Source organism: Coloeus monedula (genome assembly GCF_965178545.1).
Source record: "Coloeus monedula genome assembly, chromosome: 5".
Lineage (NCBI taxonomy): Eukaryota > Metazoa > Chordata > Aves > Passeriformes > Corvidae > Coloeus > Coloeus monedula.
Window position 1 is genome coordinate 73,750,878 of NC_138785.1, and position 25,543 is coordinate 73,776,420.

A 25,543-nucleotide genomic window follows, 5' to 3' on the forward strand; every position below is an offset into this window, starting at 1 on the left:
AAGCCATTCCCTGCCTCCTGTCCCAAATCCCTTCTCCCAAATCCCTCTGCAGCTCTCCTGGAGCCCCTTTAGGGACTCTGAGGATTCCCTGGAGTTTTCCCTTCTCCAGGGGAACATTCCCAGCTCTCCCAGGCTGGATCCAGAATCCTGAAATGGTTTGGGTTTGGAGACCTTAAATCCCATCCCATTCCCACCCCATCCATGTCCAGGGACACTTCCCACTATCTCAGGTTTCTCCAACCCCCATCCAACCTCTCCTTGGACACTTCCAGGGGTGTCACATCCACAGCTTCTGTGGGAATTCCATCCCAAAGACACCTCCCTCTTCTCAGATCCCTTCCTGGGAAAAGAGCTGAAACATTCCCGTATCCCATTCCATGATATCCATTCAAAACCCCACCCAGGAGCATCCCTGGCCATCCAAGGATTAATTCCTGGATTTCCATGTTTTCCCACAGAACATGCTTTCCTCAGGAAGTGGCTGCTCCTGTCGGATCCGGAGGATTTTTCTGCCGGAGCCAAAGGATACCTGAAGGTCAGCGCCTGCGTGCTGGGGCCTGGAGATGAAGCTCCTGTGAGTATTCCCAATGGGATATTCCGGATCTGGGATATTCTGGCTCTGGATATTCCGGATCTGGGATATTCCGGGTCTGGGATATTCTGGCCATGGGATATTCTGGCCAAGGGTCACCAAACCCCATGGGCATTCCCAGAGAAGCCACAGCCTGGATCCTCCATTTTGGGGGAAAAGCGCTGCATTTTCTCATGGAATCCTGGAATGGTTTGGGAGGGATTTAAAGCTCATCCATTCCCACCCAGGGACAGCTCCCACTATCCCAGATGGATCCAAGCTGGCCTTGGGCACTGCCAGGGATCCAGGGGCAGCCCCAGCTGCTCTGGCAATTCCAGCCCAGCCCCTGCCCACCCTCCCAGCCAGCAATTCCTTCCCAACATCCCAGCCCAAGCTCCCCTTTCCCACTGGGAAGCCATTCCCTGCCTCCTGTCCCTCCAGCCCTTGGCCCCAGTCCCTCTGCAGCTCTCCTGGAGCCCCTTGAGGCCCTGCAAGGGGCTCGCAGCTCTCTCTGGCTCCTTCCCTTCTCCAGGGCAGCATTCCCAGCTCTCCCAGCCTGATCCAGAGCAGAGGGGCTCCGGAATCCTGGAATGGTTTGGGATGGAAGGGACCTTAAATCCCACCCCATCCATGATTCCCAGATCCATGTGCAGGGACACCTCCCACCATCCCAGATCGCTCCAAACCCCATCCAACCTCGCCTTGGACAACTCCCATGGATGAGAGATCTACCCGATCTCTCTGTTTTGGGATTTTCCCGCTCATTCCTGAATCCAGGCTGACTTTTCCCGCTGTTCCCTTTTCCTGCAGCTGGAGAAGAAGGAGGCGGCCGAGGACAAGGAGGACATCGAGGCCAATCTGCTGCGCCCCACCGGGGTCACCCTCAGGGGGGCCCAGTTCTGCCTCAAGATCTTCAAAGCCGAGGATTTGCCCCAGAGTAGGTTTTCCCTTCGGATCCCTTGGAATCACAACATTCCGGGCGGGAATTAGGGCCCGGAGAAGGGAATGATCCAGATCTTCATCGAAGGATAATCCATGTCTTAATCGGGCGGTTTCATGTGGGAGATGTTTCTTACTGGTTCAAACTGGTTTTATCCTGCTTTTCCCACCTGGAGAGCGCCTCTGTGGGAATGCTCATCCCACCGGGACCATCGGGATGCTGCGGAATTCCATGAATTTTGGCGTCTCCCTCTTTCCCCAGTGGATGACGCCGTCATGGACAACGTCCGGCAGATCTTCGGCTTCGAGAGCAACAAGAAGAACCTGGTGGATCCCTTCGTGGAAGTCAGCTTTGCCGGGAAAACGGTCAGGGAATGGGATGCTCCAGGATCCCTGGGAATGGCAGTGGGAGGAACCCGGGATTGGGATGGCAGCGGGGTGTTCCCGGGGCTGGGATAACAGTGGCATGGGAATGGCAGTGGGACATTCCCTCCGAAATCCTGGGGTTTCCCTCCCAGGTCTTTGGGATTGGGATTTCAATGGGATATTCCCTCCCAGATCCCTGGGATTGGGATGGCACTGGGATGTTCTCAGAGCTGGAACAGCAGCGGGACATTCCCTTAGGATCGCTGGGATTGGGATGGCAGTGGGACATTCCCGCCCAAGTCTTTGGGATTGGGATGGCAGCAGGATGTTGGTGGAGCTGGAATGGTAGCAGGACATTCCCTTAGGATCGCTGGGATTGGGATGGTGGTGGGATGTTGGTGGAGCTGAATGGTAGCGGGACAGTCCCCAGGAATTTGGGACTGGGACATTTCCTTTGGATCCCTGGGATTGGGATGGCACCGGGATGACCTTGGGGTTGGGATGGCAATGGGATATTCCCTCCAGATCCCCAGGCCTGGTCCTGGCATGTGGGAATTTGGTTCTGGAATGGGAGAATCTGATCTTGGAATGGAGGAATTTGCTCTTGGCATGGGGGAATTTAGTCCTGGCATGGAAAAATCTGGTCCTGGAATGAGGGAATTTGGTCCTGGAATGGGGGAATTTGGTCTTGGAATGGGGAAAATGGGATCCTGCTGGTCCCAAGGTGGGAAGATCCCTGGGAAATCTGTGACATCCTCAGCCTCCTGCACCAGGGGGTTTAGGAACCCCATGGAATGGAGGACGGATTTTGGGAATTGGAGCTGGATTTTAGGGAATCTGAGGCTGGATTATAGGGAACCTGAAGCTGGATTTTAGGGAATCTGAGGCTAGATTTTAGGGAATCTGAGGCTAGATTTTGGGGAATCTGAGGCTAGATTTTGGGGAATCTGAAGTTGGATTTTAGGGAATCTGAAGCTGGATTTTAGGGAACCTGAGGCTGGATTTTAGGGAACCTGAAGCTGGATTTTAGGGATCCTGAGGCTGGATTTTAGGGAATCTGAGGCCAGATTTTGGGGGAATTTTCCCTCTTCCCACCCCTCCCTTCCAGCTCTACTCCCGGATTCTGGAGAAAAACGCCAACCCCCAGTGGAACCAGTGCCTGACGCTGCCGGCCATGGTGAGCACCGGTGTCCCCAAGGTCCCCTCCCACTGTCCCCAGCGCCGCTCACCCTCTTCCCGCTTCCCTTTTCCCAGTTCCCATCCATGTGCGAGCGGATGAGGATCCGTGTGACCGACTGGTGAGCGGGAAGGGCATTCCCAGTGCCCGGAGCGGTGGGATGGGCACGGGGACACCCTGAGGTCCCCAAAGTGACGATGTCACCTCACAGGGACCGCCTGACGCACAACGATGTCATCGGCACCGCTTTCCTTGGAATGTCCAAGATCTCGGCTCCCGGCGGGGAGCTGGAGGGTAAGGGCGGGAAGCAGGCCGGGATTTGGGATGCATGGCCTTGGAGGATCTGCATGGCATGGCTGGAGGTTGGTGGTGGCCTTGGGGATGTCACTGTCACAGCTGTCACCGTCCCTCGGGTCCTGGGGGTCGCGCCGAGCTGTGCCCTCTTTCCGGATGGATCCAACCCCTCTGCATTTGGGATTTGATGGATTCTTGGGAATGCAGGGTGGAGGTTGCAGGTCCATGGCGTGGCTGGAGGTTGGTGGTGGCCTTGGGGATGTCACCGTCACCATCACTGTCACCACCCCCGCCTGGGGACACAGGATGGGGTCCTGGGGGTTGCTCCAAGCTGTGCCCCATTTCCGGATGGATCCAACCCCCCTCTGCATTTGGGATTTGGGATTTGGTGGATTCTCAGGAATGGGGCCATGGAGGAGCTGCATGGCATGGCTGGAGGTTGGTGGTGGCCTTGGGGATGTCACCGTCATCATCACTGTCACCGTCCCCGCCTGGGGACACACAGTGGGGTCCTGGGGGTTGCTCCAAGCTGTGCCCCATTTCCGGATGGATCCAACCCCTCTGGATTTGGGATTTGGTGGATTCTCGGGAATGGGAGATGGAGGTTGCAGGTCCATGGGTGCTGGAGGTTGGTGACACGTGGTGGTGGTGGCACTGCTGCTGGCAGAGGCCACGTCCCCCCTGTGGTGTGGCTGAGGTGACATTTAGGGGCTGTCACAGGGTGGGAATTCCCATCCAAATCCTGGGATTTTTCAAAGGGGAAGGACCCCCAGGTGGTGGCAGGGCTCAGCCGGGTGTCACCGTCACCAGTGCCGGGTGGGAATTTGGGACATGGCTTTGGAGCTGCCAAGGGCCGGGAGCTTCTGCCTGCACGAGCTTCTCCTGCTGCCAGCACTTCCATGGAATCCGCGATCCCACCGGGAATTCCACGTGTGGCTTTGTGACCCCCCCATGAGCCGTAGGGACACGGGATGGCCACGTTGGAAAAAACGTGGAGCACCCTGGGATAGTGGGAGGTGTCCCTGCCCATGGAATGAGATGAGCTTGAAGGTCCTTCCACGCCATTCCATGGATTCCATGAACTGGGACACGATCCAGGGGCTCCACCCGTGTCCCACCCACCGGCATTGTCCAGTCCCCTCTTCCCAATCCCAATCCAGATCCTGGGATGGGCTGGAGAGAGAGAGAGAGAGAGAGAGGCCGGGAGGGAGGATGGGAATGGGGGGATCCAGGATTGGCATCTCCCATTCAACCATTGGGATCTGCTGGATCCCAAGGAAATTCCAGGGAATGCAACTCAGGGAGGCTCCAATCCTGCTCCATCCCAATCCTGCTCCATCCCAATCCTACAGCCTCTGGAATTTTCCAAGGCCAGGCTGGATGAGGCTTGGAACAACCTGGGATAGTGGGAGGTGTCCCTGGATGCACCTGGATGGGCTTTAAGGTCCCTTCCCCACCCAAACCATTCCATGATTCCGTGATTCTGTGATTCCATGATTCCGTGATTCCATGATTCCGTGATTCTGTGATTCCATGATTCCGTGATTCCATGATTCCGTGATTCCATGATTCCACGAACCTCTTCCAACCTCTCCCTTTCTCTCTCTGTCTCTCCATGGGAATCTCCACCTTCGTTCCCATATCCGTCCCTTTTCCATGCTCCTCTTCCAACCTTTCCCAACCTCTCTCCCTCTCTTTGTGCCTCAGATGAATTTCCTGCTCCTGCGAAGCCTCTGAAACCCTCGGACCGTACGTTCCCAGTACCATCCCAGTTTTCCAGCGCCTCCTGGGACTGGTTTTACTGGTTCCGCTGTCTGGACTGGGGGAGGATTGGCTGGGATGAGTTGGGAAAAGGGAATGGCTCTGGTTTGGCTCTTTGGGGATTCCCGGGATGTTGCCGTGTCTGGGGTGCGGACATGGAGCTCAGGTTAGGATTCCTGCTCAAAATTCCATAAAAACGAGAGGTTTTCATGGAATCACAGGGTTGGAAAATCCCTGTGATCCACTGGCTGCCAAGAGCACCCCTGATCCATGTCTCCAAGTGCCACATCCACAGGGATGTTCCATCCCTCCTGGGATGGGGACAGCCCTTTCCAGGAAGGAATATTCCCAAAAATCCAACTTCCAGGAAGGAGTTTTCCCGAAAATCCAACCTAACTGTCCCTTGGCACATCCTGAGGCTCCTCCCTCTCTCCTGTCACTCTTCCTCTTGTCCAATCCCTCTGTCCTTTCCCTTTTCCATGGGGACTTTTCCTGGGATTGGGAATTCCCGGGATACAGCGCCACGCCCTCCTTATCTTTCTCCTATTCCAAGGTGAGGTCGTAGACTCAAAATGGGTGGAAATCCCAGGATTTTGGTGGCCTCCATCCGCCTGCGATCCTACACCAAGCAGGACACGTTGCCAAGGATTCTCCAAGAATCCCTAATCCCTCTTTTCCCTGCCATTCCCAGTGGATGACGGGTTGGGATTCCTGCCGACCTTCGGGCCCTGCTACATCAACCTCTACGGCAGCCCCCGGGAATTCACCGGATTTCCCGATCCCTACGAGACGCTCAATTTGGGAAAGGTGACCTCGGCTGCTTCCCGGTGCATCCCAAAATAATCCTCCGGCTTCTCTTTTCCCAAAAAAAATGATGCTCTTAACCCAACCTGGCTTTGTCATAGGAGCCTGCGCTGTTTCCCGCTCCAGGCTATTGCTGCTAACGCCTCCCGATCCCGCTCTGCTCCAAAAATTCCACCTGGGAAGCACCGGCTGGAATTCTTTGCCTGATCTTGCTGCTCTGCAACGAAGCTCCTTGGAAGTGAAGGCAGAGCTCGGCCTCGGGAAGGGAATTTTGGGATCCTGACACCTGTTTCTGGTCTATCCCAAGGGCGAGGGGGTTGCATATCGGGGCCGGATCCTGGTGGAGCTGGAGACCAAACTGGTGGAGCACATGGAGCAGAAGGTGGAGGAGATTCCTGCTGATGACATCCTGAGGGTGGAGGTATTGGGATTTCTGGAAAATCTCTGGGATTGGCACATGGGACGCTATGGAAGGGATGTTGGCTGTGGGTGGGGGGGTGTCCTGTGGTCTGTGAGCTCCTGGAGGGGGTTCCTGCTGGATTTCCATCCCAAAGTGTCCGAGCTGGTAATGGTAAGCATGGAATTGTGGGATCGTGGAATGGTTTGGGTGGGAATGGACCTTAAAACTCATCCCAATCCATGGGCAGGGACACCTCCCACCATCCCAGGTGGATCCAAGCCCCAGTGTCCAGCCTGGCCTTGGACATTCCCAGGGATCCAGGGGCAGCCCCAGCTGCTCTGGCAATTCCAGCCCAGCCCCTGCCCACCCTCCCAGCCAGCAATTCCTTCCCAACATCCCAGCCCAAGCTCCCCTTTCCCACTGGGAAGCCATTCCCTGCCTCCTGTCCCTCCAGCCCTTGGCCCCAGTCCCTCTGCAGCTCTCCTGGAGCCTTTTTAGGCCCTGCAAGGGTCTCCAAGGAATCTCCCATGGGAGATTTCCCTCCATTCTGGCTCTCCCAGATTTCCTGCTTTGGCTTCTTTTCCATGAGAAATTGCAGCCTCCTCTTCTATCAGCTTTTCCTAAAATTCCCCCCAAAATTCCTGTGCTGCAACTTTTGTTATTGCCCTTCCAATAAAATCCCCATTTGGGAGCGATCACTGAGGTGTTTGTGCCAGGGCAGTGAGGGGTCATGGAATTCCCAAATCCTGGGATCACTGAGGTTGGAAAATCCTCCAGGATCAGCGAGTCCAAGCTGTGCCCGATCCCCACCTTGGCACTGAGGGACACATCCAGGAATTCCTTGGACACCTCCAGGGATGGGCACTCCAAAGCTCCCTGGGCACTTCCAAGGCCTGAGCGCCCTTTCCATGAGGAAATTCCTGGTGGTGTCCAACCTGAGCCTCCCCTGGCAGAGCCTGAGTCCATTCCCTCTTGTCCTGTTATTCCCTGGGAGCAGATCCCAACTCCCACCTGGCTCCAACCTTTCAGGGAGTTGTGCAGAGCCACAAAGTCCCTCTGGATCCACCTTTTCTCCCTTTCCCAGCTCCCTCAGCTTTTCCTGGTTCTCCAGCCCATTCCCAGCTCCCTCAGGATTTGCCCTCCGTCCCCTTCTGGCTCAACCTCCTGGAGATCATTGCCGGCATCTCCTCCATATCCAATTCCCATCCGTATCCCAGAAATACCTGCGCCGAAGGAAATATTCCCTCTTTGCCGCCTTCTACTCGGCTACGATGCTCCAGGGCGTGGACGGAGCCATCCAGTTCGAGGTATCCATCGGGAATTACGGGAACAAGTTCGACACCACCTGCCTGCCCCTGGCCTCCACCACCCAGTACAGCCGGGCTGTCTTTGATGGTGAGCACGGCGTGGGTTCCATCCTTTGGGATGATCCAAACGCAGCTGCTGGGAGAGAATCCTGGAATTATGGAAGGGGTTGGGATGGGAGGGATCTTAAATCCCATCCAGTCCCACCCCATCCATGGGCAGGGACACCTCCCACTGTCCCAAGGTACTCCAAGCTGGCCTTGGGCATTGCCAGGGATCCAGGGGCAGCCCCAGCTGCTCTGGCAATTCCAGCCCAGCCCCTGCCCACCCTCCCAGCCAGCAATTCCTTCCCAACATCCCAGCCCAAGCTCCCCTTTCCCACTGGGAAGCCATTCCCTGCCTCCTGTCCCTCCAGCCCTTGGCCCCAGTCCCTCTGCAGCTCTCCTGGAGCCCCTTTAGGCCCTGCAAGGGGCTCGCAGCTCTCCCTGCCTCCTTCCCTTCTCCAGGGCAGCATTCCCAGCTCTCCCAGCCTGATCCAGAGCAGAGGGGCTCCGGAATCCTGGAATGGTTTGGCTTGGAGGAGACCTTAAATCCCATCCCACTCCCACCCCATCCATGTGCAGGGACACCTCCCACTATCCCAGGTTGCTCCGAGCCCCATCCAACCTGGCCTTGGGCACTTCTAGGGATCATAGGGAATTCAGAGGTTGTGTCCAGGTGATCCTGCTGAAGGTTTCCCTGCTTGGACCAGACAACTCCAGAGAGTTTTCCCACCTCAGCCGCCGGGAATTGTCTGGGGAGGAGCAGGGAAGCCGGGATTTCTCTCAGCTCCATGAGGAGGTTTTTGGGAACACCTTTCCCTGATCTTTCCCTGGCCTTTCCCTGGCCTTTCCCTGACTCCCATCCTCATCCCACCAGGAATGTTGAGGTGGTTTCTGGTCTCGCTTCCAGAGCCGTAGAGTCAAATCCCATTGGTTCTTGGTGGGATCTCACGGATTTGGGAAACACCATTCCCATTTGGTTCCAAAGGACTTCCCAAGGCGAATTCCCATCCCGATGCCACTCTTCCCCCTCCATCCCTGCTCCCAAGGGGTGAATCCCATTATCCCAACATCCCGAGGTGACCCTGCACTGTCCCCAGGTTGTCACTATTATTACCTGCCCTGGGGGAACGTGAAGCCGGTGGTGGTGCTGTCCTCATACTGGGAGGACATCAGCTCCCGCACGGACGCCCAGAACCTCCTGCTGCACGGGGCCGAGCGCTTGGTGAGTGACCGGCGACATCCTGGGGACACTGGGAGGGGACAGAGGGCACCTCCAGCCTGGAGAGCGACCGGCCACACAGAGCCGTGAACCCACTGGATCAGGAGCTTCATGGAATTATGGGATCATGGAATGGTTTGAGGTGGGAAGGGGCCTTAAATCCCATCCCATTCTCACCCCATCCATGGGCAGGGACAGCTCCCACCGTCCCAGGTGGATCCAAGCCCCAGTGTCCAGCCTGGCCTTGGACATTCCCAGGGATCCAGGGGCAGCCCCAGCTGCTCTGGCAATTCCAGCCCAGCCCCTGCCCACCCTCCCAGCCAGCAATTCCTTCCCAACATCCCAGCCCAAGCTCCCCTTTCCCACTGGGAAGCCATTCCCTGCCTCCTGTCCCTCCAGCCCTTGGCCCCAGTCCCTCTGCAGCTCTCCTGGAGCCCCTTGAGGCCCTGCAAGGGGCTCGCAGCTCTCCCTGCCTCCTTCCCTTCTCCAGGGCAACATTCCCAGGTCTCCCAGCCTGATCCAGAGCAGAGGGGTTCCGGAATCCTGGAATGGTTTGGCTTGGAGGAGACCTTAAATCCCATCCCATTCCATGTTCAGGGACACCTCCCACCATCCCAGCAGATCCCAGATTGCTCCAAGCCCCAGTGTCCAACCTGGCCTTGGACACTTCCAGGGATCCAGGGCCAGTCCTTCAGCTCCTTCAGCTCCGGAGCAACTTCTGGGATTTCCTGTTGGATTTCCCTGTTGGTTCCCCTGGAGCTCCAAACATTGGGATGTAGATCCCTGGCGGGACTCCGAGTGGAATCTCTGATCCAACTTCTTCCCCAACCCCTTGCTGGGAATGTCCTGGAAAGGAGTAGGATTCCGGGGATTCGGCAGCTCCTGATCCCCACCTTTCCTGCAGGAAGCAAACCTGGAGAAGGTCCAGGTGGCCCTGAAATCCAACCGCTCCCCGATGGAGCTGGAGGCCCTGGGATCCCAACTGCTTGATGATGTCATCGCTGATTGCAGGTACTTCGGGAATTCGGGATGGGAAACCTTTCCTGATGTTTCTTCTTGATCTTGGAAGGGACCACGGCTTCTGCCCCTCTTCTCCCTACTTTTCCCCACTTCCCCCCCCCTTTTCTCCCCTTTTCCCATTTCCCCCTCCTTTTTCCCCCTCCTTTTTCCCCCTCCTTTTTCCCCCTCCTTTTTCCCCCTCCTTTTTCCCCCTCCTTTTTCCCCCTCCTTTTTCCCCCTCCTTTTTCCCCCTCCTTTTTCCCCCTCCTTTTTCCCCCTCCTTTTTCCCCCTCCTTTTTCCCCCTCCTTTTTCCCCCTCCTTTTTCCCCCTCCTTTTTCCCCCTCCTTTTTCCCCCTCCTTTTTCCCCCTCCTTTTTCCCCCTCCTTTTTCCCCCTCCTTTTTCTCTCCTTTCCCCCCTCCTTTTTCCCTCCTTTCTTTCCCTCCTTTTCCCCCCTCCTTTCCCCCCCTCCTTTTCCCCCTCCTTTTCCCCCACCTTTTTCCTTTCCTTTTCCCCCCCTCTTCCCTTTTTTCCTTTTTTGTTCTTTCCCCTCCTTTTTTCTTCTTTTCTATTTTCTGATTCCTCTCTTTTCCCCTTTCTCCCTCTTTTCCCCCCTTTTCCTCCCTCTTTCTGCCTTTTTATCGTTTGCCTTTTCTCCCCCTTTCCCCTTTTTTTTAATTTTTCCCCTTTTCCCAATTTTTTCCTTTTCCCTCTTTTTTCTCCTTTTATTCCCTTCCCCCCCTTTCTCCTTTTTTGTCTCTTCTCTCCTTTTTTCCCCCCTTTTTTCCTTTTTTCTGTTTTTTTCTCCTTTCCCCTTTCCCCCCTTTCCTCCTTTCTTTCCCTTTTCCCTTATTTTCCTTTTTCCCCCTTTCCCCCTTTTTTTCTTTTTTCCCCTTTCCTCCTCCCTTTCCCTCCTTTTACCCTTTCTCCCTTTCCCTCTTTTCCCACCTTTTCCCTCCTCTTTCCCCCTCACTCCAAATTCTCATCCCTGGAATTGTCCAAGGCCAGGCTGGACAGGGCTTGGAGCAATCTGGGATAGTGGGAGGTGTCCTTGTGTGGAACTGGGTGGGATTTAAGATCCCTTCCCACCCAAACCATTCCATGATTCCATGTTCTCCCAATTTACCCACAATGAAAATGGGATTTACAGATTCCAATCCCAAATCCTGAGGTGGGAATGTTGCCTCCTCAACAATCTCCTTCCAAACCTCTCCGTGGCCTAAAAATAAATTTATCTTTGTGTCCATCTATTTTTTCCGGAGGAAATCCTGATTTGTGGCTCGGGAGCTGGGAGCAGGAAGTTCATTTATAGCAGCGGATCCATAAATCCTTGAATTTTACAGGAAAACCTCCCAGTTTGGCACCTGATCCATTTTTCCAGGAGCTTGGATCAATGGATATTAAAATGTGGGTGTAGCTCATTCCCATCCTGATTCCAGGGGGAATTCCGGCTGTGGTTTGAAGCTCTTTTGGTCTTCCTGTTCCCAAATGTCTTTGGTGGCTCCTCCGTTCCTTGGAAACTCACTGGAAGTATGGAAAAACCCTTTCAAAAAGGCAGGAAAATCCCACAAGACACTGGATGAGCTGTTGGGGGTGGATTTGGGATGGATTAATGACCATTAATGATGATTAGTGACCATTAATGATGATCAGCGGCCATCAATGATGATCGGTGACCATTAATGACCATTAATGATGATTGGTGATCATTAATGACCTTTAATGACTATTAATGACCATCAATGATGATTAGTGACCATTAATGATCATTAATGACCATTAATGATCATTAATGACCCTTAATGATGGTTAATGACCTTCAAGGTCCATCCCAATTCAACCCAATCCCTGATTTCCGCCCATCCCTGCAGCCTGAAGCTTCCTGACGTCCTGGGGAAGGCGTCCAGCACCCACCTGGATCAGAACCTGTTCCGCTTCCGGAGCACCCACCTGGAGCAGATCCTGAAGGTGGCCCTGAGGCTCAAGCACGAGAATTCCGGCCTTTCCCAGATCCTGGATCAGGCGGAGGATTGGCTGTGCCGGCTCCGGGCCATGGCGGAGGAGGTAACTCTTCCCGGTTTTCCCATCGTGGTTTTGGTGGGAAGCAGGGGTGGTGCTCCATCCTGGCTCCCAAATCCATGACTTCCCCCAGGTTTGGTTCCGATGGTCGAGGTTGGTCTTGCTCATGGATGAGCTGGGGCCAGCTCATGGATTGGGAGCAGCCCTGGAGAAGGACTTGGATGTTGGTGGGTGGGAAGCTCCACATGTCCCAGGCTGATCCCACAGCAGGAAAAGGGGGAATTCTGCCCCTCTGCTCTGGATCAGGCTGGGAGAGCTGGGAATGTTGCCCTGGAGAAGGGAAGGAGGCAGGGAGAGCTGCGAGCCCCTTGCAGGGCCTCAAGGGGCTCCAGGAGAGCTGCAGAGGGACTGGGGCCAAGGGCTGGAGGGACAGGAGGCAGGGAATGGCTTCCCAGTGGGAAAGGGGAGCTTGGGCTGGGATGTTGGGAAGGAATTGCTGGCTGGGAGGGTGGGCAGGGGCTGGGCTGGAATTGCCAGAGCAGCTGGGGCTGCCCCTGGATCCCTGGGAATGTCCAAGGCCAGGCTGGACACTGGGGCTTGGATCCAGCTGGGATGGTGGGAGCTGTCCCTGCCCATGGAATGGGATGGGATTTAAGATCCCTCCCACCCCAAACCATTCCAGGATCCCATGATCCCATTCCAGGCTGTCCTTCCTAGTGGGACCCTGTGGATTTGTGTTTTCCAGCCCCAGAACAGCCTCCCAGACATCGTCATCTGGATGCTCCAGGGGGACAAACGTGTGGCCTTCGCCCGCGTCCCAGCCCACCAGGTGCTGTATTCCCGGAACATCTCCAACTGCTGTGGCCGGAACTGCGGGAAGCTGCAGACCATCTTCCTCAAGGTACCTTTGGAAGAGTGTCCAGGTGGAATCTCGATTTTTCCAAGCAGTTTTTCCACTAAAAATAATAAAAAAGACGGAAAATCCAGCAAGGATACCTCAAATCCCAACACAACGCTCAGCCCCGGTTTCATGGAATCATGGAAAGGTTTGGGTTGGGAGAGATCGTAAATCCCAACAATTCCACCCCATCCATGGGCAGCTTCTGCTATCCCAGGTGGATCCAAGTCCATCCAACCTGGCCTTGGGCACTTTCAGGGATCCAGGAGCAGACACAGCTTCTCTGGGAATTCCAGCCTGTTGAAATTGCAGGAAAAATTCCTGGTTGTGCTTCTGGTGGGGTCCAGCTCCTCTTCCATGGATCTGCAGCAGATTCCCTGGATATCTCCCTCTATCCTGCAATTCCAGGGCAGGGAATATTTATCCAAGATTGTGCTTTTTTTAAGAAAATCCATTTTATTTTTAATGTTTTTTATATTTTTCAAATTCCTAACCCTCTGCCACTCCAGGAAATTTCAGCTGCTGCCTCCTCTCCCAGGCACTTCCCAAGCTTCTCCCACCTCCAAGGATATTTCATGTCCGGAAAATACTGGGAGCAGAAAATCAGCACGGAACAAGCTCCAAAAAAAAAAAAAAAAAAGGAAATAAAGTAAATGGAATAAAATCCCAATTCCCAAACCCAGCCAGCATCAAAAATGAACTCAAATCTCTCCATCGGGATTTTTCCTTATCCGTGATTTTGGGATGAAAACCCAGCAGCTCTCGGAGTGGGAAAAAGTGGCTGGGAGAGAGGGAAAAGGGCAGTGAGGAAAAAATTCCTGGAGATTATTCCCGTTTTTCCTGAGTGTGTGAGTTGGGTTTGGAGTCTGGACACTGGGGGGGGTCCCTGACCCTGACCTTCTCCTTGTTCCTGTCCATGTCCTTGTCCCTAAACTTGTCCCTGTCCTTGTCCTTGTCCATGTCCTTGTCTCTGACCTTGTCCATGTCCCTGTCCTTTTCCATGTCCCTGTCCCTGACCTTGTCTGTGTCCTTGTCCCTCTCCATGTCCTTTTCCATGTCCATGTCCCTGTCCCTGTCCTTGTCCATGTCCCTGTCCTTATCCCTGGCCTTGTCCATGTCCCTGTCCTTTTCCATGTCCTTGTCCCTGAACTTGTCCCTGGCTGTGTCCTTGTCCTTTTCCATGTCCTTTTCCATGTCCTTTTCCATGTCCATGTCCTTGTCCATGTCCCTGTCCATATGCCTGACCTTGTCCCTGTTCCTGACCCTCTCCATGTCCTTGTCCCTGGCCGTGTCCTTGTCCTTTTCCATGTCCCTGTCCTTGTCCCTGACCTTGTCCCTGATCTTGTCCTTGTCCGTGTCCTTTTCCCTGTTGGTGACCTTGTCCCTGTCCATGTCCTAGTCCTTGTCCCTGAGCTTGTCCCTGTCCCTGAACTTGTCCCTGACCTTGTCCGTGTCCTTGTTCCTCTCCATGTCCTTTTCCATGTCCCTGTCCTTATCCCTGTCCCTGAGCTTGTCCGTGTCCTTGTCTCTGACCTTGTCCCTGGCCTTGTCCGTGTCCTTGTTCCTCTCCATGTCCTTGTCCTTGTCCCTGAGTTTATCCTTGTCCTTGTCCATGTCTTTTTCCCTGTTCCTGACCTTGTCCCTGTCCCCGACATTATCCCTAAGCTTGTCCCTGTCCTTATCCCTATGTCCATGGCCCTGTCCTTTTCCTTGTCCCTGCCCCCGTCCTTGTCCCTGACCTTGTCCCTGACCTTGTCCCTGTCCCTGAGCTTGTCCCTGATCTTGTCCTTGTTCCTGTCCTTGTCCCTGTCCTTGCCCCTGTCCCTCGTCTTGTCCCTGACCCTATCCCTGACCCTATCCCTGATCCTGTCCATCACCCTGGAATTTTGAAGCTCCTCAAGGTCAGCTGGGATCTTGATGGTGCCATTGGGATGATCCTGAAGGTCTTTCCCAGCCTCAATTCCATGATCCCAAAGCGCTCCACCCGCTGTCAACATTGTCCCAACTGCTCCATGTCCCGCCTTCCCCATCCAGGGATCCTTCAGTCCCGCTCTTCCAGCCTCCCATCCCGAGAATTCCCATTAATCCCCTTCTGGGGACCTTTTCCTTGGCAGTACCCGCAGGAGGATGGAATGGGACCACGGATCCCGGCGCAGATCCGGGTGCGCCTCTGGTTCGGATTGGCTGTGGATGAGAAGGAATTCAACCAATTTGCTGAGGGAAAACTCTCTGTCTTCGCCGAAACCGTGAGCATTCCCAAGGAATCCCCATCCTGGCGGGAAAATGGGGTGGGCTGGACCTAAAATCTCATCATTCCCTAAAACCGTGGGGAGGAGGATCACCAGCTCAGCCTGGAATGCTGAGGGGAAAGTTGGGAATGAGCCGTGAAGTTGCGTTATCCCTCACAATGGGAAAATCAGGATGCCATGGAATGGGTTGGGCTTTTCCCAGGAGGTCTGTCCCTCTGCAGGGATTATTCATGGAATTCTGTTATTCCAACCCTAAATCCATCTCTTTTTTTTGGCTCTCCCAGTATGAGAACCAAACCAAACTGGCGCTGGTGGGGAACTGGGGCACCACTGGCCTGACCTATCCCAAATATTCCGATGTCACCGGCCGGATCAAGCTGCCCAAGGACAGCTTCCGGCCTTCTGCGGGATGGACCTGGGCCGGGGACTGGTTCATCTGCCCAGAAAAGACGTGAGTGGTGCTTTTCTGCTGGGAATGGGTGTCCTGGGGATCCCAAAATCCATTGGAAAAATCTGGGATGCCCCTGGGGTTCCTCATCTGTGCCCAAGGATGTGATTCCCCCTCATCCAAATCTTGGTATGCTCCAAAACTGAGGAGCTTTGGGGTGGGATTTTCGTCCTGGTTTGGGTTTTTCCTGAGGGAAAACTTTGCTTGGAGGGGTGGGAGAAATTTGGGAGCGCTGAGGATGGCAAAAGAGGACGGTAGGATGAGGAATCCCAGATTTTGGGTATTCCCGGGATTCAGGTTGTTGCACGACGTGGACGCCGGACACCTGAGCTTTGTGGAGGAGGTGTTTGAGAACCAAGTCCGGCTTCCCGGAGGGCAGTGGATCCACATGACTGATTCCTACACGGATGTGGTGAGGGAAAACTGGGAATTCTGGGAGCCAGGCTGGAATCCCAGGGGAAATTTAAGGAGTGGGTGAAACTTCCCTGTGTCCCACAGAATGGGGAGAAGGTCCTGCCCAAGGATGAGATTGAGTGTCCTCCAGGCTGGAAGTGGGAAGACGTGGAGTGGGATACGGATCTCAACAGGGCTGTGGATGAGAAAGGTACCAGGGAGGGAATTTTGGGATCCTGGGTTCCGGAATTTTGGGATCCTGGATTCGGGAATTTTGGGATCCTGGTTTCTTCCACGGTCTGTGGATGAGAATATTCCCAAGCTCTGGGATCTGGATCAGGAGACGGGGTTAGGTCCTGGAGGATCCTTTTCCCTTGGCTCAGCCTGGAGCTGTGGGACAGGAATTCCCAAAGGCTGTGCTGGGATAATCTGGGAAGATCCTGGTGGGAAAGAAATGGAAAACACTGGGCTGGAGAGCTCCAGGATGATCTCAGAGTCTGGAATGGCTGGAGGGAGGCAGGGAAGAGTCCCCAGGGCAGGATTTGGACACCACGGATCCATCCCATGGCATTCCAGAGGGATGGGTGGTGCCATAAGGACGGAAATCCAACCAAGAAATGTTGGGATTCAGCCACACCTTCACTGTTGGAAATTCCTGGTGGGAGCCAATGGAGGGGGGGGGCTCTTCTCCCACCTCTACCAGGTATTCCCTCCTTCCCAAGGCTGGGAATACGGGATCACGATCCCGCCGGAGCGCAAGCCCAAGGCCTGGGTGCCAGCGGAGAAGATGTTCCACACCCACCGGCGCCGGCGCTGGGTGCGGCTCCGCCGGCGCGACCTGGAGCACATGGAAGCCATGAGAAAGGTGGGAAAAGGTGACACCGGATCGGGATGTGGCTCTGTCCCTCCGGATGGGTGCCGGGTTTTGGCAGGATCTGCTTTTCCTTGGAAGCTGGGGGGGGGGGGAGGGGGGGGTGGTTCGTCTCGGTTTCCCATGGAAAATTCCACATTCCCAGGGGTGGAGGATATTCCAGGGGGATTGACTGGGCTGCGGGGTGGGATGGGGACATCCAGGAATGTTCCGGAGTGTGGGAAATGGGAATGGGCCGTTGGCCCCAGCCTGTCCATATCCCGCTTGCCTCTAGATGGTGCCATTGGACCGGGAATGCTGGGAATCCTCCCTCCCTTCCTCCCTTCTCCCCCACCTCCGCTGCTTCCCAAGGCCACTTGTCTCCCTTCCCAGCAATTTTTCGGGATAATTGTGGCCACGTGGAGCCCCTGGCACTCTGTTTTCAAAGGGGTGTGGGTGTCACCAGGAGCTGGGGAGGAAAATCCTTCCTGGGTTTGTGGTGGATGATCCAGGGAGAAATTCCAGAGGTGGCAGAGCCATGAGAGGGATCGGGATGATGGCAAAGGGAAAAGCGGGATGGGAAGTGGAGCTGCTGGAGCTCCACAGGCCTGGGCAGGATCTGACCCCAGCCTTGCTCAGCCCCAGCTCAGAGATCCCATTCCAAGTGGGATTCATCCCAGGGATTGGTGAAAGGCTGAATTGCCAGTGGTGGATCCAGCAGGGTTAATGGTTGGATTGGGAGACTCCAGTCCCTGGATCCCTGGGAATGTCCAAGGCAAGGTTGGACACTGGGGCTTGGATCCAGCTGGGATAGTGGGAGGTGTCCCTGAACATGGATGGATTGGGAGTGGGATGGGATTTAAGGTCTCCTGCAAGCCAAATCATTCCAGGATTCCGGAGCCCCTCTGCTCTGGATCAGGCTGGGAGAGCTGGGAATGTTGCCCTGGAGAAGGGAAGGAGCCAGGGAGAGCTGCGAGCCCCTTGCAGGGCCTCAAGGGGCTCCAGGAGAGCTGCAGAGGGACTGGGGCCAAGGGCTGGAGGGACAGGAGGCAGGGAATGGCTTCCCAGTGGGAAAGGGGAGCTTGGGCTGGGATGCTGGGAAGGAATTGCTGGCTGGGAGGGTGGGCAGGGGCTGGGCTGGAATTGCCAGAGCAGCTGGGGCTGCCCCTGGATCCATCTGGGAATGTCCAAGGCCAGGCTGGACACTGGGGCTTGGATCCACCTGGGATGGTGGGAGCTGTCCCTGCCCATGGAATGGGATGATCCTTAAGGTCCTTTCCATCCCAAACCATTCCATAATTCCATGATGATCTCCAGGGCCTTTCCCAACCTAAACCCACTGACCTTTTGGTCTTTCCCAACCTAAATATTCCTATAATTCTCTCAATGATTCCATGACTCCATTCCATGAGTCCAACCTGGGCAAAACACAGGGAAAAGACCCGGGATGGGACAGCATTCCGAAAAACCTAAATCCAGCTTTTGGGTGGATCCTGGAAAACGTGATCCCTGTGATCCCTGTCCGGCAGCACAAGCAGGAGGAGCTGGATGGGGATGGTTGGGAATACGCTTCCCTCTTCGGCTGGCGCTTCCACCTCCAGCAGCGCCGCTCCGACTCCTTCCGCCGGCGCCGCTGGAGACGCCGGATGGAGCCTCTGGAACGCACCGGCCCCGCTGCCGTCTTTGCCTTGGAAGGGGCTCTGGTAGGTAACAGCTTCCCCCATTCCCAAATTTCCACCTGGGAATATTATCGGCAGCTCATTTTAAGCTTCCTGCCATCCCTGTTTGTTCCCTGCTATCCTGACTTCACCCACGCTCTGGATTTCCCAGTCTGCTGCTTTTCCAATGATTCCATGAGAGCCAAAGCAGCACAAAGCTCCCATTCTGTGTCTTCATGGAATTTTTCCCTCTCCTGTTTGGATTTTTTCCCCTCCTTCCCTGCTCCCATCCACTGTCGATCCCTTCGGGATAAAAGCAGCTCTGTGGTGTCTTCCATGAGCTGCTCCCATCCTGGGAATCCCAGCTGCCTCCCACTCCCAAAGCTCCCAGCAGGATTGTTCCTATTCCCCCTTTTCCCCTGGGATCCGTGGGTGGGAATTCTCAGCTTTGAAAATTACTCCTTTTCCCACAAATATTCCAAGGCCAGTGGGGCAATTAGGAGGATTCAGGAATCTCCAAAAGGTTTTCCAACCTAAATTTTAGGATTCCGGGGAGCGCTGGAAGCCCGGACTCCTGTTGGACACCGCGGAGGATCCCATCCAATGGGGAATCCCGGCTGTGGAGGTGATCCTGGCATTCCCGACTTTCCGTTGTTTTCCTTGCAGGGGGGAGTGACGGACGACAAGAGCGACGATGGAAAATCCAACGGAAAATCCGCGTCCACCCTCAGCTTTGGAGTCAACCGACCCACAATCTCCTGCATTTTTGACTGTAAGGATCCAAGGGGAGCTGGAAAGGCATTTCCCATCCTTTTCCTGGAAAAAGATGGAAAAAGAAACCTGGAAAAAGAGTGGAGGGGAGGATGGTGCTTATGGGAACATCCACAGGCTCTGGGATCAGTGCTTGGGATATCCTGGGGGGATTAAGCTGGGATTCCCTCACATGGGAGACTGGGATTGATGGAAAAGCATTCCTGGGCTCATCTTTTCCATGATTCCCATTTTTCCGGCAGCTGGGAACAGATTCCACCTGCGCTGTTACCTGTACCAGGCGCGGGATCTGATAGCCATGGACAAGGACAGCTTCTCCGGTGAGTCCGGATCCGCAGCGGGAGGAATTCCGGGAGCAGAGGGATCATCCCATGGGCAGGGACACCTCCCACCATCCCAGCTGGATCCAAGTCCATCCCGACCTGGCTTTGGACATTCCCAGGGATCCAGGGGCAGCCCCAGCTGCTCTGGCAATTCCAGCCCAGCCCCTGCCCACCCTCCCAGCCAGCAATTCCTTCCCAACATCCCAGCCCAAGCTCCCCTTTCCCACTGGGAAGCCATTCCCTGCCTCCTGTCCCTCCAGCCCTTGGCCCCAGTCCCTCTGCAGCTCTCCTGGAGCCCCTTTAGGCTCTGGAATGAGCTCCAAGGAATCTCTGGAGTTTTCCCTTCTCCAGGCTGGATATGATGGAGCACAGGGAGAAACTTCCATGGGATGTACTCAGGAAAAATTCCAGAGGGTGAGAGGATTTAATCAGGATCTCGGCACAGTCTGGGCCCTTCTTCTCCAGCATCCTCAGGAAATTCATTGGATTTGATCCATGGGAAGGTTTCCAGCCCATGGGGTTGGGTCCGGATGATCCCTAAGGTCCCTTCCATTCCCAACTACTCTGGTATTCCATGATTCCAGAATTCCTCAGCATTCCCCTTCTCCCAGCTCAGGAGGGCAGCAATCCCTGGGGTCTGGGACTTGGGAAGGGGATTTCCATGGAAGAAAGGGATTCCAGGTGGAAAACGGGCTGGGCTTTGAGGGAGGAGTTTTCCATGTCCTGCTGCTCCAACCATTCCCAGCACAGCTCCAGGGATTTCTGAAATTCCCAGGATTGTGCTGGTGTGGTCGGGACATCCCACACTGGGGTTTTTTTGGGATAGGAAATAAGTGGGAATAGGAGAAATCCTTTTATCCGTGGGATTTTGGTGCTGGCGGTGCTTGGATGATTGGATGTAGGTGGAACATCCCTTTGGAATGTGGCTGAGGTGGGATGGAGTGCCAGGAATTATCCCGGCAACTGGAAAATCCCACATCCTCATCCCTGGGGGCTGGGCCATCCCAGCCAGGTGATCCCATTAATGCTTCGGAGCTGGAAAAGCGGGAAAGGGGGATGTCACCGCCTCTGGATCAGAGCTGGGATAACGTGGAATGTCCCAAATCCCGGGAAAAGTGTCCACAGGCAGGAGAGATCCAACATCCCTCCACAGCTATCCCTGCTTGATTTCCATGAGAACTTAGGGAGGGATTTGGATGGGATTTCCCTCCAAATTCTGGGATTTAAACTCCACTTGGAACAACACATCCTGGGAATGATGGATCCTGGATGGGACACACGGACAATCCCAAAATTGGGGAAGCAGCTGGACTGTGATCCCAAAGGAATCCTCTTTCTCCCAGTAGCTGGAATGATGGGATTTTTTGGGAATAAACACTCTGGAGCATCCAAACAATCCCCCAGTGCCTGCTCCCACCCGGGATTCCCACAAAAAGCTCCTTGTCGGGATGAGGAGGTGGGAGTGAGGTGAGCTCATGGCCCGGGAGGGGAGTCCGGAATTGTTTTCCTTTGGAAAAATCCCGGCCAAGGACAACACGAGTTCCACAATGTGGGATTGTGATTCCCGCTGCCGGGAATAAAGGAGTTCATTAAAGGGGCTCGGCTGTTGGAAAAATAAACATTCCCTGTTCCCGACAAAGGGGCTTTAGAGAGGCTTCCATGAAAAAAAAAAGGAGGAGAAGGGAGGGAAAAATGGGGGGAAAAAAAGAGAGGGAAAAAGCAGCTCCAAATCCAGGGGTTTTTGTTTATTGTAGTGGATTCAGCTGGAAAAAAGTGGGAAAAGCTCTTCCCAGAGCGGATTGTTGGGAATGTCTGAGTGGCCCTGGATTGTTCACATGGATAGAGGGGGAATCCATCCCCAGATCCCCCAATTCCTTGGAAAAGGGGAGGAAAGGGGGAATGCTGCTGGGATCAGCTGGCCCCGCTTCCAGGGGGTGTGGGATAATCCTGGGATCTGAACCCTGGGATGTGGGGTTTCCTGGGATCTGCATCCAGAAATGTGGGGTAATCCTGGGGTCTGAATGCAGGGATATGTGGGATAATCCTGGAATCTCAGTCCAGGTGTGTGGGGAGTGTTCCTGGGATCTGAATCCCAGGGGGTGTGGGATAATCCTGGAATATGAACCTGGGAATGTGTGGGGTAATCCTGGGATCTGGATCCAGGAGTGTGGGATCTTCCTGGGATCTGAATCCAGGAATTTGGGGTGTTCCTGGGAGCTGCATCCAGCGGTTTGTGGGATAAACATGGGATCTGCATCCTTTGGATCCCAGGAAATCTCCCAGGGATGTGCAGGATGTTCCTCGGATCTGAATCTAGGGATGTGTGGGATGTTCCTGGAATCTGAATCCAGGGATGTGTGGGATGTTCCTGGGATCCGCATCCAGGGATATGTGGGGTAATGCTGGGATTCAAATCCAGGGATGGGTAGGATTTTCCTGGGATCTGAATCCAGGGGTATGTGGGATAATCCTAGGATATGAACCCAGAAATGTGGGATTTTCCTGGGATCTGCATCCAGGGATGCACGGGATGCTCCTCCACCCTCCCAGTCAGCAATTCCTTCCCAACATCCCAGCCCAAGCTCCCCTTTCCCACTGGGAAGCCATTCCCTGCCTCCTGTCCCTCCAGCCCTTGGCCCCAGTCCCTCTGCAGCTCTCCTGGAGCCCCTTGAGGCCCTGCAAGGGGCTCGCAGCTCTCCCTGGATCTTTAGAACAATCCCAACTCCGAGACTGAGCCTTCCCAGCTGGAAAATCACCTGGAAAGCCAGGCAGATTGGCTTTGGAGTGTAAAATTCCAGGTGGGATGGACTGGGCAGCTCCTTTCTCCTCAAGCAAGACCTGAAGGACCTCAGGATGAGCTGGAGCACGCTGAGAACTCCCAAAATCCTTTGGGAGGCAGTTCTGGATGGAGCTTGGAATTCCGGGAAGAGCCGGAGCTCGGCTCCATCCCTGCATCCCATTCCCTGAATCCCATTCCCTGAATCCCATTCCCGCAGATCCCTACGCCATCGTGTCCTTCCTGCACCAGAGCCAGAAGACGGTGGTGGAGAAGAACACCCTGAATCCCACCTGGGATCAGACCCTGATCTTCTACGAGATTGAGATTTTCGGGAATTCTCGGGATGTGGCCGAGTCCCCTCCCAATATCCTGGTGGAAATCTACGACCACGACACCTATGTGAGTGTGGGAATTCCCACCGGGAATTCCCAGCCTCTGGAATGTGATGTCTGGCTTCTCTTCAGGCCTTGAGCTGGACATTCCAGAGGGTGAAATTCCAGGGAAAATCCCGTGGTGTCCTTGCAGTCCCATTCATTTGGCTTCACTGGCGTCATTTAAAGTGGGAAAATTAACAGCGTTTCCTCATGGAAAAACCTTGGGATAAGATTGGAAGCAGTCATGGAATTAGGGAAACACCCTCTGCTGTTTGCTGTGTCCAAAGGGCCTGGGAATTATGGAATTTTGGGGGATGGGTGGCAGGAATTTCATTTTTTTTCCCAGAAAAACCAGGCTGGAGACTGTCGCAAGCGCAGGAGGGAATTCAGGCGAAAAGCACTTGGAATAAACCTCGGGAAGGGCTTGGGAATATCTCAGGAATCTTTTTCCCTCTTTCCTGCTCATTGCCAGCAGGAAGCAGGAAAGATCCCAAAGATCCCAGTGTGGAGCAGTGAACGGGATTTTTAGGAGCTGCTGAAGGCTCCGAGTTCCTGCTCTGGAAAACCTGGGATAGGAATTCCAGCTTTTAAGCCAAAATTCCTAAAAAAGTGCATTTTCAGCCTCAGGAATTCCAGGAAGGAGCTGGAAAGCTGGAGGCTCTGTGGGCACCAACCCATTCATTTTCCTGCCCCAATCCCATAACGGGATCATCCCTCTCTTCCAATTTTTTGGCTGAGAGGGGGATGGATTTTTTTGGAGAAAAGGGATGGGAAGGATGATTCCAAATCCCGGGATTCCCTCTCCAGGGTGCGGATGAATTCATGGGACGCTGCATCTGCCAGCCCAGCCTGGAGCGCTCGCCCCGGCTCTCCTGGTATCCTGTCCTCAAATCTGGCCGGAATGTCGGGGAGCTCCTGGCTGCCTTCGAGCTGATCCAGCGGGAAAAGGTGAGCTCCATCCCCGAGCCTGGAATGCTCTGGAATTCCCGTTCTTCCCCAGGATCTGACCTTTGCCAGGTGTTGGGTTTTGTCCATCCATTGGCGCCTTTGGAACACGGGAAGAGTCGGAGGGATTTGGGATTTGTCACTTTTGGAGGGATAATTCCATAGGCTGAGGTTTTCCAGCTGGGAAAAGAGGTGGTTTGGGGTTGGTCTGATGGAAATTCCAGGTGGGATGGGCTGCATGGATCCATCTCTCCTAGGACAAGTCCTGGGGGGTCTCAGGGATATCGAGGAAGCTGGGAATTGCCAAATCCCTAAAGAATGCTGCCCTTTCCTTGGAATTATTCCTGGAGGGGGTTCAGGAGAGCTGAAGCCACTCCAGCTTTTCCGATGGCTGCCTAGGAAAATGGATGGATTGGGAAGCTCAATCCCTCCATCCTGTTCTTCCTTCCCAGCCTCAAGGTTTAACTGGGAATGGGAATCCCACAATTCCCTGGAAATCCCAACACAAACACTGGGAAAAGGCCCCAAATCCCCACACGAGGCCTCTTCCTTCTCCTCATTCTCTCAGAACCAGGTGGGAAAGGCCTCGAGAAGGCCTTGGAATGGGATGTGCTCCCAGAGGAGCTGTTTGATCCTGGCAGGAATCATCCGGGTGAATTTGGTGCCTTCTGGCTGGATGAGAGTCCAGGATTTTTGGGAATGGAAGGGGCTGAGGTTTCTCTGCCAGCTCAATTGGAATTAGCACTGGGAATATTGGGAATGTTAATGGGAATTGTTTTCTCTCCCTGCAGCCAGCTGTCCATCACATCCCTGGATTCGAGGTAATTCCCAACTCCTCTATCCCCAGGAATGGCCCAGCACCATTCCCAGCTTTCCCAGGGATTTGGATCCTGTTTCCAGCCCTGCAGCCATCCCTCCATCCAATCCTAGGGAATTATTTTAGGATGAAGGAATTCCCGTGTAGAGATTCTGGTTTTCCTCACTGATAAGGAAAACTGGGAATGGGGCAGCTCCTTCCTGACACAGCAAATTTATCCCATTCTAGGATCCAGAGGATCCCATGGAGATGCTCCAAGGGCTCTGGATCAGGCTGGGAGAGCTGGGAATGTTGCCCTGGAGAAGGGAAGGAGCCAGAGAGAGCTGCGAGCCCCTTGCAGGGCCTCAAGGGGCTCCAGGAGAGCTGCAGAGGGACTGGGGCCAAGGGCTGGAGGGACAGGAGGCAGGGAATGGCTTCCCAGTGGGAAAGGGGAGCTTGGGCTGGGATGTTGGGAAGGAATTGCTGGCTGGGAGGGTGGGGAGGGGCTGGGCTGGAATTGCCAGAGCAGCTGGGGCTGCCCCTGGATCCCTGGGAATGTCCAAGGCCAGGTTGGATCCGCCTGGGATTGCGGACGGGGGTGGGACTGGATGGGATTTAAGGATCCCTTCCCACCCCAAACCATTCCAGGATTCCCTTCAGTTGTCAGCTCCAATTAGAAACCTTGGGATGGGCTTAGGGATGAGAATTTCTCTAATTCCGTCCTCTCCTCCTCTTTCCCAGAGCGAGCTCTCCTCCAGCCTGGATGAGGTGAGTCTTTGGGAATTCCTTGTTTTCCATCTTGGAATTGTTAAAATTTGCCTCCTTGGGAAATCCCCTTTTTCCCAGATGGATCAAGCCAGGAGCACCAGAATTTTGGGAATGGCAGGATGGGCTTTTCCCCATGGCCGGGAATGTTGGGATCCATTTACCCTCTGGAATGAGGTGTCCCATCCTTCCAAGCCTGGAATGCCAGAGCTGGAATGCTGGGCTGGCCTTGGGAAATCCCAATTCCAGACTTTTCATAGGGAATTTGCCATGAATCGAGGATGTGCCGGACTGTTCCAGTTGTTCCCAAGGAAAGTCTCATGTCCCATTCCCCCCAAAAATTCCAGGATAGGTTGGATGGGGCTTGGAGCAACCTGGGATAGTGGAAGGTTCCCCG

General features: G+C 54.7%; 1 protein-coding gene across 12 annotated transcripts in view; it reads left to right on the forward strand.

The window, feature by feature from the left end:
• DYSF (dysferlin) overlaps window positions 1–25,543 on the forward strand; it is an 81,990-nt gene that overhangs the window by 14,215 nt on the left and 42,232 nt on the right. For 8 of the 12 annotated variants that reach the window (XM_082282347.1, XM_082282339.1, XM_082282345.1 and 5 more), the window contains 26 exons: window positions 459–574; window positions 1,382–1,508; window positions 1,773–1,876; window positions 2,985–3,053; window positions 3,131–3,174; window positions 3,265–3,347; window positions 5,055–5,096; window positions 5,800–5,915; window positions 6,220–6,333; window positions 7,530–7,707; window positions 8,759–8,883; window positions 9,785–9,891; window positions 11,750–11,942; window positions 12,643–12,798; window positions 14,910–15,041; window positions 15,329–15,495; window positions 15,790–15,904; window positions 15,991–16,096; window positions 16,608–16,750; window positions 18,265–18,438; window positions 19,060–19,165; window positions 19,407–19,484; window positions 22,484–22,665; window positions 23,448–23,588; window positions 24,377–24,406; window positions 25,123–25,149. In XM_082282347.1, the coding sequence (XP_082138473.1) occupies window positions 459–574; window positions 1,382–1,508; window positions 1,773–1,876; window positions 2,985–3,053; window positions 3,131–3,174; window positions 3,265–3,347; window positions 5,055–5,096; window positions 5,800–5,915; window positions 6,220–6,333; window positions 7,530–7,707; window positions 8,759–8,883; window positions 9,785–9,891; window positions 11,750–11,942; window positions 12,643–12,798; window positions 14,910–15,041; window positions 15,329–15,495; window positions 15,790–15,904; window positions 15,991–16,096; window positions 16,608–16,750; window positions 18,265–18,438; window positions 19,060–19,165; window positions 19,407–19,484; window positions 22,484–22,665; window positions 23,448–23,588; window positions 24,377–24,406; window positions 25,123–25,149 (2,975 nt within the window). The remainder of the gene's footprint in view (window positions 1–458; window positions 575–1,381; window positions 1,509–1,772; window positions 1,877–2,984; window positions 3,054–3,130; window positions 3,175–3,264; window positions 3,348–5,054; window positions 5,097–5,799; window positions 5,916–6,219; window positions 6,334–7,529; window positions 7,708–8,758; window positions 8,884–9,784; window positions 9,892–11,749; window positions 11,943–12,642; window positions 12,799–14,909; window positions 15,042–15,328; window positions 15,496–15,789; window positions 15,905–15,990; window positions 16,097–16,607; window positions 16,751–18,264; window positions 18,439–19,059; window positions 19,166–19,406; window positions 19,485–22,483; window positions 22,666–23,447; window positions 23,589–24,376; window positions 24,407–25,122; window positions 25,150–25,543) is intronic. The other 4 variants (XM_082282348.1, XM_082282340.1, XM_082282341.1 and 1 more) reach the window with 2 other exon arrangements.